Below are 14,786 nucleotides of genomic sequence, written 5' to 3'. Positions count from 1 at the left end.
AACGTACGAAAAGAATGTTGATACGACAAACCACTATCATGACTAACCTGCTTACTATCCTTTGCTTTACAGGTTAAATTCTACAAGGTCACACGTTTGATATCTTATCACATTAAGTTAAATATAATCCTAAAATGCGATCTTTAAAAAAAATAATATTACTAGTATTCAAGTAAAGAGTTTTTGAAGCATGAGCGAACATTTGTAGGGCATTTTTAAAAGAACAATTGTCCATGGAATGCCACGTTTGAATCCTAGATTACAAACTATTGAAAAATATGTTAAAAAATGAGTTTTTTGATTTATCATGAAAAAAACTGCTATTAAAATTATTGGTGTTTTACTATACAAAAACGGATATGGGAAAACAACAAGAGGTGCATATGAGCCTGCATGAAATCGTTCACCTGAAATTTCAGTTTCTGGCATTAGAGATATTTGCAGCCATGGCGGCCATCACGGTTTGTTGATGGCGGCGTTTTGCATTTGCGCCGATCTGCATTTCATTTGCGCCAATTTTTTCTTTCATTTGCGCCGATTTCTTTTTTCATTTGCGCCAATTTTTTCACAGGTAAATAACAGGTAAATTACAGCTGAAAATGATATAAGAAGGTGTGGTATGAGTGCCAATGAGACAACTCTCCATCCCAATCATGTTATTTTCATTTATCATTAAAGACCTATTCCGTTAGCCAGTTGTACATATGTTATGATACACTTTGTCAATCATAACATGTATATAACTGACTCTGTTGTCTCCTGCTTAAAATCAAGAAGTAAAAACCTAAGATAAAAGCACTTTGTTTATACTAAAATGACGAATTAAAAATATGTGTACAGCATTCAAATCCATGAAAACGGAATACATTCGAATCATAAATCTGTTCGTTCCGAGTATGTATAGGGAACACATCTAATATATTCCTTTCTTATGATTTCGTCTTTTCTATATATATATATAATTTTATTTATAGTGCAACCTGATATAACAATTATTTTACATACATTTATACAACGTCAATCAGCCAGCCTTCAAAGGCTTACGAAGCACTGTCAATTAATATCTATAATTTGCGCTAATATAGAAGATATGAAATTAATACTTCAAGAACATTTTAAAACAAGATTATTTAAATATCACAATGAGAAAGTAACTGAGTTCTGATTTTTGAAATTTTGAATATATAGTTTGACACTAGTTTACAGTCTGTAGTTTGCAATTTAATGAGTATTTCGTCATCAGAAAGAACGGAAAAGTCTATGTTGTTACGTTGCTGAAAGTCAGCGAAGGCATTGTTTCTTTCACACAAATATAAAGGACATTTAACTAAAAAATGTTTTTCGTCCTCAACGGATACATTGTCATTGCAAACTTTACAAAAACGTCTATTTGACGGGATACCACGATAACGCCCAAGTTCTAATTCCAACGGAAAAGTCCCACAACGCATTCTGGCTAAAGTCGATCTATGTTGTCGTGTCATATTAGTGGTAATGTATTGCTGTTTTTCAAAGTTTGTTTCAAGACATCTAAAAGTTCGTAATTTTGGCATGTTCACAATATCCAGTTTCCATTTATCGTGATGTTTTTGACGGAGCAAAAGTTCTGAGTAGTTGGCAATAAATTTTACATTTAGTCCATTTGTGTAATTATTGTTAAATAGTTCCAAAAGTTCACATTTTTCCATCACTGATTTTAGATCGTTGTACCATGTTTTCTTATATTTTTCTGATAAAGTTGAATCCCATTGGAAAATACGATTTGGAATTCGACCTACGTGCATACTTGTTATTCTATGCCAAAGTCTTATCATGTTACACTGGCGACGGATATATGCAGGGGTCCAACCCATATCACCACAAATAGCCGGAATCGGACTACATTTTCCAACTCCCATAAATGTCCTGATTGCTCTGTATTGGAGTCTTTCAATATTATCGTAAGGCTTGTAACCCCAGACCCCTGATGCATAGTCCATGATTGGAACAACTGTACTTGTAAATAATTTTGTGTATGTTTCGTAATCAAAACCATTCACCAGAAAATATTTTGATGATAAGGCACCAAGTGCTCTACTACTAGCTGTGATGAGTTCGTTCACGCACTCGTTGTATTCTAGAGTTTCAGATATTGTAAGTCCTAGGTATCGATATCTTGGTGTGTATTCGATAGTTGTGTTCCCCATCTTAAATACTCTGTCTGAGCACGGAGATGACTTTTGTCTAATGTGCATAACTTTCGTTTTATCACAGTTCACTTTCAAGCTCCATTTCACAGACCAGTTATCCAGTGCTGTTAATTGTTTTTGCAGTCCATTTTCTGTATCCGACATAAGCACAATATCGTCAGCATATAGTAATGTACTGATTTCAAAGTTAGTCTCTAGACGGATTCCACAATTCAAAGCATTAATGTCTGTAGTTAAGTCGTTGATGAAGAGTGCGAACAATGTGGGAGCTAAATTATCTCCTTGCCGAACACCAGATTCGACCGAAAACCAATCTGTAAGAGTACCGTTAAGTCTAACACAGCTTTGAAGGTTTGTATACATGCTTTGGATCGTTCTCAGCATATTTCCATAAACGCCCGCTTTAACAAGTTTATGCCAGAGGTAAGTATGGTTAACAGAATCGAAAGCCTTGCTAAAGTCTATAAAACATATGTGTGTATCAAGTTTCATTAGCTTTATGTTTCTTAAAATGGTACACAGTGTATAAATGTGGTCTAAACAGGATCTCATTTTTCTGAATCCATTCTGTTCGTTACAGAGAGTGTTATTCCGCTCAAAATAAGAGGTAAGTCTGCGATTAAGAATAGAGCTAAACATTTTGGCAACAGTTGACATTAAGCTTATACCACGATATCCATGTGGATCACGATAGTCTTTTCCGTCTTTTAATATAGGATGAATGATACTTTGGCACCAAGGTGAAGGAACTATACCATGAGTAAAGCACATATCAAATAACTTTTGTAACGGGACAGTCAAAATTTTGTTACACAGAATTTCGTTTGGTAAGTTGTCAACACCTACTGCTTTACCTAGTTTCACAAGTCTCATTGCTTCTTCAGTTTCTTCAATTGAAATATTTTCATTAAAAAGTTCGGCCGCTAAAATCTCATCATCTTCATCGGTTACGCTATTGAATTCGCGCTCCAATTGTTCAGTTAGGCCGTGTTCACATTGACCTAAATTCGGTGTTGTGTTAGTGTAACTCACACGTGAACTAAACACAATTGCGTTCCCATTGATAAAACTCAATGTTTACATGTAGTTTAAATCATGTTTTATCTACACACAGTCGATAGACAATGTAGGCCTTGTGTAGGTTAAGTGTACACAAAACTAGGTATTTAGGACACAAGTTTTTCCGTGTATATATTTAAGGAGGAAACTATTTTTTGAGTAAAATTGATTTATTTTGATGATTATTGGTATAGTTCCGCACAGAAATTGTTGTCTAAATTATACAGATTTTTTGTTGTTAAACAAGACTCAAAGCAGTGTATCATTGCCGAACCCATTAGGCAGCAACCAATTGATTTTCGGGGGGGGGGGGCTATTATAGTTGAGTATAAAACATAAAGGCAAGGGGTGGGGTGGTGAGCTATGGATTTTGTTTTGGTAACCAGTTTTTGGCCCTGAAAAAAAATTTGTTTCACCCTCAGCTGCTACTATATATAATGCTAAAATTGATTTCGACTTGTCACCAAAATTTGTCCTGAAAAAAAATCAATAGCACACGCCCCTCTACCCCTCCCCCCGCTCCCCTCCCCTAAAAAAATGAAGTAAATAGATGCTGCCTAATTCATTTGAAAAGGTCTTCCCGAATCGACTTGACGTACACAGAAATATTCGCCACTGGTCTTTACTCAAACAACGATTCACGCATAAACGCATGACTAAAAGAAGTTTTGGGTAAATGATATGTTTGTCTAGTATCTCAGATTTGTAAGATAACACTTAAAATTAAAAAAAAACGTTACACTATTCTTTTACTAAATACTCCTTTGAGAAGAAATACCATTTGAAACAAACAGAAAAGATAAAAATGTAGTGATCCCTAATATCTCAATCCTTTTTTCGGCTGTAAGCACGCTGTTGCATCTAACGTTTTTTAATGCGTAATCGAGACATCTCTAGTATATTCAAACTACTGTAAATTATAAAAATGGCTTTCATAAAGTAGCAACCACCTAACTTTAAAAAGGGGGAGGGTTATTTTTGTCTTTATCTGAATCAGATGTTTTGTTCGCGCGTACGTTTTTATTCCTTTTTTTCTATGCTGGTGATCAAATACATTTTTTTCAATATTTAACACCACGATGTACGGGGAAACTCTTGATTCATAATATTTTTTTTATCATCTGTATGACTTTTTTTTTTTTTTTTATCAAATTCGGGAACGGAATATTTCCATTCCCACCCCACCCCCATCCCTTTTGAAGTCAAATGGTTGTTCCCTTACCGCTAGAAAAATTGTCCAAAAATTTTGAATACAGTTTTACGTAATGTACATGTAAATGACATATAGTTTACAAGTGGGAACAAATCTTATGTACAGGTAGCTAAACAAGGTGTATAGATGTGAACAAATGTAATGTGAAACCAGTGTACACTACACTAAACTAATTGTAAAAATGTTTACTCTACACTGCGTTTGGTGTGAACACGGCCTTAGTTCGCTTAAATTGTCAATGAATGTATCGTTTACCAGTGTATTGTCTAATTTAAATAGTTTGGAATATTCGCTTTTCCATCTTTTGAGGATTGTTTCTTGGTCTGTGGAGAAGCTTCCATCCTCCATACGGACACTGTCAATATCTGGTCTATGTTTTTGCGGCCCTAGCTTATCGATTTCTCTCCAAAATTCCTTCGGATTTGAATCATTTAAATTCTTTATTTTGTCACGGATCGATGCCTGATGAGTGCGTTCACACTGCCGTAATCGTTTGTCAAATTGTTTTCTTTTTTCGATAAAATTGCTCCTGAGAAAATCCTGTGTCCGTTTACACCCTTTATATTTTAGATAATCCTTTTCGGATCGGTTAACCTCAGTAAGTAGTTCTCTTAACTCAGTATTCCAATATGGTTTTTGAATTTGTTTTCTCCGTTTTTTTGTAACATTTCCTCCGACATCTTTAAAGGGTAAATGATTATCCATTTCACTATGAAGTACAGATACAAAGTTTCCGTATAATTTATCGATTTCGTTTTTAACATTTAGACAATTTTCCATTTGTTCAATAACACTTAGAATAGCTCTCGTGCATCGTTGATTTGCGAAAATATCGTTCGGAACATTACATACATTATACTTGCGTCTTTTGGAACATACATTACTGTCATTACCGTTTTCACTGTAATTGCTTGTATAATCACTAATTGAAAGACTACATGAAAGAATAGAGTGATCTGGAATAGTTGCTTTTGCGGCCGGAGTTATGTCAAATAGTAAAAGAATGTCTGAAATTAATTTAACTTTAAACTTTGAATACTTGTTCAAGTCAGCATATGGAACCGCAATATAATCAACCACTGACTTTCCCGTCTTAGAAACATACGTATAGTTGTCGGAGTCCTTTTCTGATCGTCCGTTTAATACACATAGTTTTGCATCTTTGATAAAATCCAAAAAATAATTTCCAAATGCGTTTCGGACGTCGTCAATACTTGACTTTTCAGGAATGAAATCAATTTTATCATCAAAATCTTGTAAATTTCCAATTCTCCCATTAAAATCGCCACATACAAATAAATTAGAACAACCACTGTATAAATATATTTGCGACAACAGAACATCATAATACTCCTGTGCAATATTGCCTCTACTAGAGCGTTCCGGTTGCAAATAACACACACATATGTTAATAACGAAATTTATGTCATTTTTACACTTAAGAGATATCCATAGAATGTCTTCGTAATTATCATTCAAAACGCTACATGTGAAGTTCTCAAGGATACTTTTCGATACTAAAAATCCCACACCACCAGAGCCTCGCCAAGAATTTACAAGTATATTTTTCCTATTGTTCCCAAACCATTCGTATCCAAATATATCGATAGATTGATTTGATTGCAGGTGAGTTTCACATATTCCAATTATGTCAAAGTTTAATGAGCTAAGAATTTGTTCCCTTAAAATTCTACTATTCTTCGTATTTTCTGATAGATACCACCCTTTACAGTTCCAACTTGCAATTTCTAAATTCGACTTTGAAGACTGGCAATTTTCCTATTTTTTAATTACCCTACCACCACGAATTTCTAGACTAGGAATAGTTTTTATAATTTTGCGAATGTTAGCTTCTTGCATGCGTTCATGTCTGGTTTTGTCAGATTCGACGTAGACATGACTGTACATAGGATTGTCTTTAAGTTTTCTTTTTTTCTTTAGAACGTTTACACGTTGAGTTTCATTATCAAAGTTAACAAGTACCGTTTTGTTCTGTTGATTGGCGTTCGATCCTACGCATTGTACGGTTGTCACATTAAAATCCAGTTCAAGATAGGTAATAATACCGTTAATATATGCCTTGAGGGAATCTTCACTATCACCCGTGTCGGTATTTGGTACATTTTTAAACACTAGTTTAGAGAGAGTAATGTTCTGTGACACTTGTGTATTGCTTTCACCTTTCTCCAGAGTATCTATTTTGTGTTTAAGACTTTGTATTTCATTATCAAACTTAGCAAACTCTATGTTAATTTCGTCTTTCAACGATTTCATTTTACTTGATATTTCGGTCTTAAAACTAACTTCTAAATTCGTGATTCGCTGCTCCATGGATTGTCTAAGGGATTCTTGGTTATTACTAACTTTCGTCAATAAATCATAAATGTCATTTACTGACCTTGTACTAGCGGGATTGTCTTGTCCGGGTCCCTTTGCATTAGACGGGTGGGCTAACTGTTCTGAGCTAGACATTTTGTTGGATCGTTTTGCTATTGGTAGGGTCTGTTCCACTTCTGTATCTGACGAAGTACGCCGAGCTTTTCGTCCTGGTTCTCTAGTATTCAACATCTAGATTGGACACTTGAACATTTTGCAATAGTTTTTGGCACTTTAATAATCCAATGATCAATATAATCCTATAATATCACAAGATTTGGTAAGAGCTATCTTTCATACGTCCATTACATGTAACCTCGTTTTCCTATTCCGTTAGCCAGTTGTACATATGTTATGATACACTTTGTCAATCATAACATGTATATAACTGACTCTGTTGTCTCCTGCTTAAAATCAAGAAGTAAAAACCTAAGATAAAAGCACTTTGTTTATACTAAAATGACGAATTAAAAATATGTGTACAGCATTCAAATCCATGAAAACGGAATACATTCGAATCATAAATCTGTTCGTTCCGAGTATGTATAGGGAACACATCTAATATATTCCTTTCTTATGATTTCGTCTTTTCTATATTTGGCGTAATTGTCGATAACGAAGGCCACCTCTTTTTCTTTGTCTGGCATACGTGCTGGTGGGGCATTTCTAGAGATCGCATTTTCTCACCAGGAAGCTATTAAACCAAGAGTTCCAAATGGTGAAGTTGAATTCATCCCTTTGTTAATTTTATGGACGCCATCACAAATTTGTTGACCTTTATGTCGAATGTGTACTTGTACGTTGTCTAAGAATGTATGACATTTGTCAATAGAAGGAGCGGAGCGTCAAACGTGAAGCAGTCATCGGTTTCATTTAGGGAAAGGAATGGTAACCCGAAACATTGGGATAGCAATTTACCAATTGCAATGTCACTTGATTTGACTTTATACTCTCTGCTCCGCCAATGTAAAAGTATGAACTTTCCTGTAACTTACCTGTAAATCCAATTAGAAAAAAATATAAAATCGGCGCAAATGAAAAAATGAAATCGGCGCAAATGAAAGAATGAAAAATTTCATTGAAAATCGGCGCAAATGTCATACGCCCGTTGATGGATCAAAACTTCGGATGATTCTCGGATACAATTTATAAAATACCATATAGAACATTGAGTTAAAGTTTTGAAGTATAACTATTCAAGGAGTCAATTTTAATCATTTCACTTATTTGTAGTTCCTAATTAGTTAAAAAAATGTTTGTCATTTACACTTACAATATTATTTCATAATAATTAACAATTTCGGACAGTTACCCTACAATGGGTGGTCAAATTGGTCTGAAATTTCATAGCAGATAGATCTTGAATTATTCATCAATTCAACTCCTTGTCAGTTTTTCGCTGACAGCTTTAGTTTTTAGATAAAAGACAAAAACTGCATTGGAGCACTATGTTCTATTTTTAGACATGGAGGTCATGATTGTCAATGGACCAAAACTTCGGATACAATTTATAAACTAGATACCCTAAGGAACATTCAGTTAAATTTTGTTGTTTTATAGGAGAAGACTCTAGAAATAGTTTACGATGACAACACTTACAGGCGACGGACGGCAAGTGATTGTATAAGCTTACATGAACCTGTGGGCCAGGTGAGCAAAAAAGTTTCTAGATAATCTTAAAAAAATAGACCATCAAACTATCAATCCCTGTCGTTCTTCGTGCCCGTCAATCAAACAGAAAACGGGGATGACTAATAGATACGAAACATTGAAACAAAGTATGAAGCCAAAAATGATGACAGATATGATATCTGAATTTTGGTCACGTTGCTTAAGAGGGGCGAAAGATACCAGAGGGACAGTCAAACTCATGAATCGAAAATAAACTTGACAACTCCATGAATAAAAAAGACAAAGACAAACTAATAAATAATAGTAAACAAGGCAAGACGAACGCTTCCAAAAACTGGGGGTGATATCCGAAGCTCCGGAAGGGTAAGTATATATTATCTACTCCACAAGTGGCACCTGTCGTGTTGCTCCTGTTACTACAAATCCGATAGATAGTATAAGGATGTACTTAGGTGAGGTTTTGATAATTTGGTCAGATGTTCGGACTGCTTGTTTTTCCCCCAACAAAAGCCACGATACAAGGTAAAATATTTTGCCCCATAATACCCAGTTTTCTATTCATACTTGTAAATGGCTTTAATAACTCAGTAAAGGTCAATTCCAAAATTTGAGCAGATTTTTTTTCTTTCCATTTGAGACCCAAATAAAACCAATGCAAATGTCAGGTAAAATTCACATAAGTATATCCTTAAGTAATTTTCTTCTTTATCAGATCAAGGATCATACTATACAAATCCTTGATCAGATGAATATCAACTTGAAGGATACACACAGAGCAGTAAATAAAAAAAAAATAAGCAACCGAAACTTCCCTACCTGCTCCTTTCGAGTATTTTCAAACCCGGCAAACAAACGATCGATACATCTGTGTTATAAATTTAAGATAGTTGTTAAAGTTGAAAATATATAAATTGAATGCATTAACGAGGTGGATAGGAGGGGTCCTGATCCCGAAATCCCGGGCTTAAAAACACGAAATCCCGAGGTCATGGAGGTCCCGAACCTAAAAAAAAGTAATTCCCGACGTCCCGAAATTAAAAAAAAAAATTCCCGGATCCCGAAAGGGTCAATCCCGAAATCCCGAGCTTAAAAACACTCGATCCCGGAGTTCCGATAAAGGTCCTATCCCCCCTCATTTTAAACATTCAAACTCAATCCATCGGGATGCAGTACAGAATATATAATGATCACATTTTCTTTTACTCAAACAAACAAAAGTTAGCTACGATAATTGTGCAAAGGACTGTTAATAATTAACAATACTACAATGCTAACCAGCCTTATGCCGCTCAATATTTGTAACAATTTTCATTTTTTTAGAAATCGATTACTGGCCCAAGACCACAATTAATGACCCCGCTTTAGTTCCCTTTAATTATAGTGTATTTTTTCTTTATTTTTTTTTTCTTTCCCTTTCTCATTCATTTCTTAGCTTTTCTGGGGTGGGAATAAAAGAAGAGAGCTGAAATAAACTTTTGGATGTTTTATTTTAACTGATTTTAATAAGGAAAGAGTGATTAGGCCAGGTGCAAAAAGGTTATATTTACACTTTTCGGAACATCTCTTGACTTGCCTATAGGGGTATGGATGTGTATTGGCCAAATTTGTATGATGTAAACAAGCAATTTTTCTGAAAATTGCATATGTTTTGGGACTTGAACTGTACATTACTCACACAAAAAATTAGACAAAAAGAACAATTAAATTTTTTTTAATGCGACAAAACGTTATAAAGAAATGATAGAAGAATTAATTGTGGTCTCGGGCCTACTTTTGTAAATCTAATCACATTTTCGAACGCACTCATGCAGACGGTCCGTTTACCTCTTCATGTTAGAGGAGAGAAATTGTAATCGGAAGTTTACATCCCATTTATATTTTTTATTTTCTCTAAAATCCCCTTATTCTTCTTATCATCTTATGTGTTTGAATAATTTATAAACCATGGACGAAACAGAAAGAATAACAACGTCTCCGTCTTCCAAAGGAAGGGAAACGGTATGTTATTACTTTTTTTATAATGGTTCTTGCAGTTTTCCATAACCTTTTGAAAAATTATTAGCTGTTTTAGTGTTTACAACTCAAAATATTCTGACTACAGACATACTTTAGCAACTTATAAACGTTTTAAGACCTACTCTGACTTTGTAGTTTCATATGACATGAGTCAAGTGCTTCCCCAATGTTATTGGTTTTCAGAGGTAGGTGCAGGGTCTCAGGAAGGTGAACCTGGATGCCTGGATAGTGGAAACATGTCAGTGCTGGCATCAGGTACATGTACAATGTGGTATTAGTTCTGTTCGCACCCAATACACTTTGGCACCCTACAAATTTGCACCTCACATAGTAGTCCCCTAAGTCTATAAGCACCCATTTTTTTCAAATTCCAACAAAATGTCTGATGCATATAAAAAGTAGATGGTGGAAATTTTCAGTTCTAAATATGAGAATAAATGAACTAATGATCTTACTTTTAATTTAAAATATCTTTTATTTATTTCATAAATCAGAACAACTATTTTATAATCGTCTTACATGTGAATGAAATGTATGCCAACAGTAATTTATCACAGCTTGTGATACATTTATTTAGATAGCACAGTTTCTACCAAAATAATAAATCAACAAACATGGTTTATTTATTCAATAGAAATGGTACAAATTTCATCGTCAATGTTATTTTTCTTTCTAGAATTAATAATTATGTCGCGTAAAAAATCAATCAACACACATAAGAAAATATAGGGTAACAGAATATTGCCAGGTTTGCTGATTGCTGTTTCCTTAGAATGTGTCACACAAATTTTGATTTCTTTGTTCACAAAAACAACCAAGAATGATAATATTGTAGGGCGCCACATGCTGGTGTGGAAATAACGTGTCATGCTTCAAAAGAATTAATAATACGTCATTACATGTATATTGCTTGCAGCCTTGCAGATAAAAGGTGAAGTCTATTTGTAGTAGTTCCTGTCAATATAACACTTCCATGGTATAACTAAAAGGTCACTACTGTCCCAAATTGGATTCAGCCCAATAATCAAATAATGATAAGTTATTATAAAAGTCAAGTTCAATGAAGTAGTTATATGATTCAGGATAAGTGTCAATTTGCACATAAAAAAGTTGTGTGTATTTTGAAGGAATATTTTTTTAAGAAACAGTATTGATGAAATATACTCTATGATTCAAAAGCCGAAATGGTAAATAACTGATAACTTTGTATGGAAGAAATTCAGCAAATTAAACAATATTTCTCATTTCAGTAGTTTTTATTTATAACTTAAAAAAAAGTTTGCATGCATCTTTGCATTTTCCCAACAATATATATAGTAGTTTGGTGATCAACCTGTGTGTAACAAGAACATGAACAATGAAAAGGTTTTATTGTAATTTTTTATTCATTTTCTTAATAATATATATATATGGTAATTGTAAACTTTATGTTTTAATGTTTTCATGTCAATGATTTATGAATTTCACTATCAATTCTTAGCACCAACATGACCAATGATTAAATTCATTTATTATTATTTTTTTCAGTCTGAGTTTTTGATGAGAATTGTAAGAACACTCTCTCACAGGTAAGTACTGTAAATTTTATACGTATAACAGAAAAATACCATTGGGTGCTAAATGATCATTAACAGATGACTTGGATTGTAGTTTTATGAACTCATTCTTTATGTTCTTATGATATGTTTGAACAATTCTAATACACAGAATTATTCCAAAAATGCTTTCATGGTATTATTTTCCAAAAATAACAAAACACTTAAATGTAAGAAATTTGTGATTAAAATGTGGTGCACACTAAATAACACGCATAGCAGGTTATTAACAGTGTGCACCACATTTTTTATGTTTTTTCGAATAGACTGACACAATATTACAGTTATTTCTTATAATTTATTTTTCAAATTTATTGAATATGAACATGTAATGTACAGACTCCACAAGGGAGGAAACGAGAACAGCCTAACATTTTTTACATTTTTTTTATGCGTTTCGATAAATACATGTAAAAACACTGTATTTGTCCTATTAGAATCGAAATAGTTCCTACATGTCATGCTCTATGCTCCTTTTATCACCATGAACATTGGTAGGCATTATATTTGACCATATTTTACACCTTGCTAAATCTCAGTGTAAAATATGGACAAATATAATGCCTATCCATGTTAAAATGAGCATAGAGTATGACATGTAGGAAATATTTCTTAAACAATCACTGGATTACAGGCTCTTGATATATGACATTAACATACATGAAAAGAATTTGGACCATGTTAGTGATGCCTTAAATCTCTGACTGTATTGTTACAACCCAACAAGAAACTGTAAAAATCAGTTGTAAGTGGTTTGTTTCATAAGATCAATGCTTAGTTGCTAACAACGAACACACCTTACAAAAAGACAAAACCTAGCACAAAGCACCATTCTCAGAGTCATTTTGTTTAGATAATATAACTACATTTAAATGCAACTTTTTGCATCTGGCCCACACACTCTGTTTAAATAATGAGATGCAAGTAGATTTATATCTCTAGCAGAAGTTTATGAATTATTATGCATTGATATGTTAAAAATACTTATAAAATACATGATCAAACAATTTGTGTTAGATTTAATGAATTTAAGAGTGTGATATAATCATGTATATCAATCTATATTTTTCACATGTCAGGTCTTTTTTTTCAGTGCTGATTTTGAACAAAGAGAAAAAGAAAAGGCAAGAATTGACAAAGCTTACAAACAGAGTGATAAGAAATTAGGAGAATTAGTTACAGGTATGGATATTTAATTTATAAACTAGTAACTTATAATCTGATGAACTTTGTTTCATATAATAACTTTACTTAAGAATTCCAGTCTTGGGTTATATTTGTACCTAGCATCAAGGAGAATTAACAAATTGTAGATTTTATATAGAATAAAAGAAAACTATTAAATTAAATTGTATAGTTCTCACAACTTTTGTCACTTTTTCAGCACACTATGAAGATCTTACCAAAGTTACACAAGATTTTAGTAGGATGAGCAAATGCATAAATGGTAAGTATGCTTTTGGATACATTTGTTACATAATGAATGAAGAGAACCATGTTATCTTTAACCATAAATAGCTTGTTAAAAGTATGACAGGTAGTACCTGTGAAATATGATGAATTCTTCATTCGTTACCATTAAGTCTTTAGAAGGGAACACATTTTTAATTTAAATTACTGATACAATTTTGAAACATTACGCCATGGATGCTTTATAATAGATAACACAGAAACAGAAGCAGGCTATATGGTCGGGTTGTTGTTGCTTTGACACATTCCTCATTTCCTTTCTCAATTTTATAGTAGCTGAAACATTTGTAGCCTTTCAGAATCATATATCACCATGGGCACTTAAGACATCAGATGACAGAGAAACTGAAGCAGGCCAGTAACTGAAACATCTGAAAATACTTTTGACAAATACTGCAATAATTTAAATGTTTCATAAAGAAAACTGATGTTAGAGGCTTTTTAGAAACATTCTGTGTTCCATAATTAATTGTCAGGCAAATATTCAAAAAAAGAAAAAGACTGGCAACTGCACCTTACTGTTTGCCCAATTGACCTAGTAATTTATAAAAGTAGTACATTTGTACATGCATTATTTTATTGTAATTTATAAAAGTAGTACATTTGTACATGCATTATTTTATTGTAATTTATAAAAGTAGTACATTTGTACATGCATTATTTTTTCAAATTTTGTGAATTTAGAAGATATAATCAATTACTTTTTGCTGTTGTTTGTGCACCATCATGTATAAATAATTTATTTGTAAAAGGGAAAATGTTGGTTTTGATAGAAATGATAAGTTGTCTGATAATTAAATAATTATTTTTACCTGTTTCTGCAGTTTTGTATTTGATTATTTTGTAGATTCAAGGGAGAGAATAACAAAGATAAGAGAAGATTTAAGTAGCTGTAAGACTTTGTTACATTGTAAGAGAGATGAACTAAGAAGATTATGGATAGAAGGAGTTGAACACAAAGCTATGGTAGCTTTATTAGATCAGGTGTAAGTTTCTTTTCTGAGAATTTATCTGTAAGAAAAGTTGCATCATTTTATGCTGGCTGGTTAAGGCCATTTCACAATTCGCCTTTCATATTCCATAGAGAGAAAACACGAAAAAAAGAAGTCGTAAAGGTGAAGTAAAAAACGCTAAATATATTTTCTTTCTGTTTTCTCATTTTTGTGATTACCCTCTATGGGTCACCTGATAGCATGTCTGCAGCTGTAAAAATTGAAAGGTTGAAAAAATAAGTGA

At 33.2% G+C, this 14,786-nt stretch overlaps 1 protein-coding gene across 7 annotated transcripts in view; it reads left to right on the top strand.

The window, feature by feature from the left end:
- The first annotated feature begins 10,292 nt into the window (after positions 1 to 10,292).
- LOC134715947 (exocyst complex component 4-like) overlaps positions 10,293 to 14,786 on the top strand; it is a 45,757-nt gene continuing 41,263 nt past the window's right edge. For all 7 annotated transcript variants that reach the window (XM_063578518.1, XM_063578519.1, XM_063578524.1 and 4 more), the window contains exons 1-5: positions 10,293 to 10,467; positions 12,013 to 12,053; positions 13,174 to 13,262; positions 13,465 to 13,527; positions 14,398 to 14,536. In XM_063578518.1, the coding sequence (XP_063434588.1) occupies positions 10,414 to 10,467; positions 12,013 to 12,053; positions 13,174 to 13,262; positions 13,465 to 13,527; positions 14,398 to 14,536 (386 nt within the window). In that variant the 5' untranslated portion in view covers positions 10,293 to 10,413. The remainder of the gene's footprint in view (positions 10,468 to 12,012; positions 12,054 to 13,173; positions 13,263 to 13,464; positions 13,528 to 14,397; positions 14,537 to 14,786) is intronic.

This window comes from Mytilus trossulus, chromosome 4 (assembly GCF_036588685.1).
Source record: "Mytilus trossulus isolate FHL-02 chromosome 4, PNRI_Mtr1.1.1.hap1, whole genome shotgun sequence".
Lineage (NCBI taxonomy): Eukaryota > Metazoa > Mollusca > Bivalvia > Mytilida > Mytilidae > Mytilus > Mytilus trossulus.
This window is presented reverse-complemented; position numbering and strand designations above follow the sequence as displayed.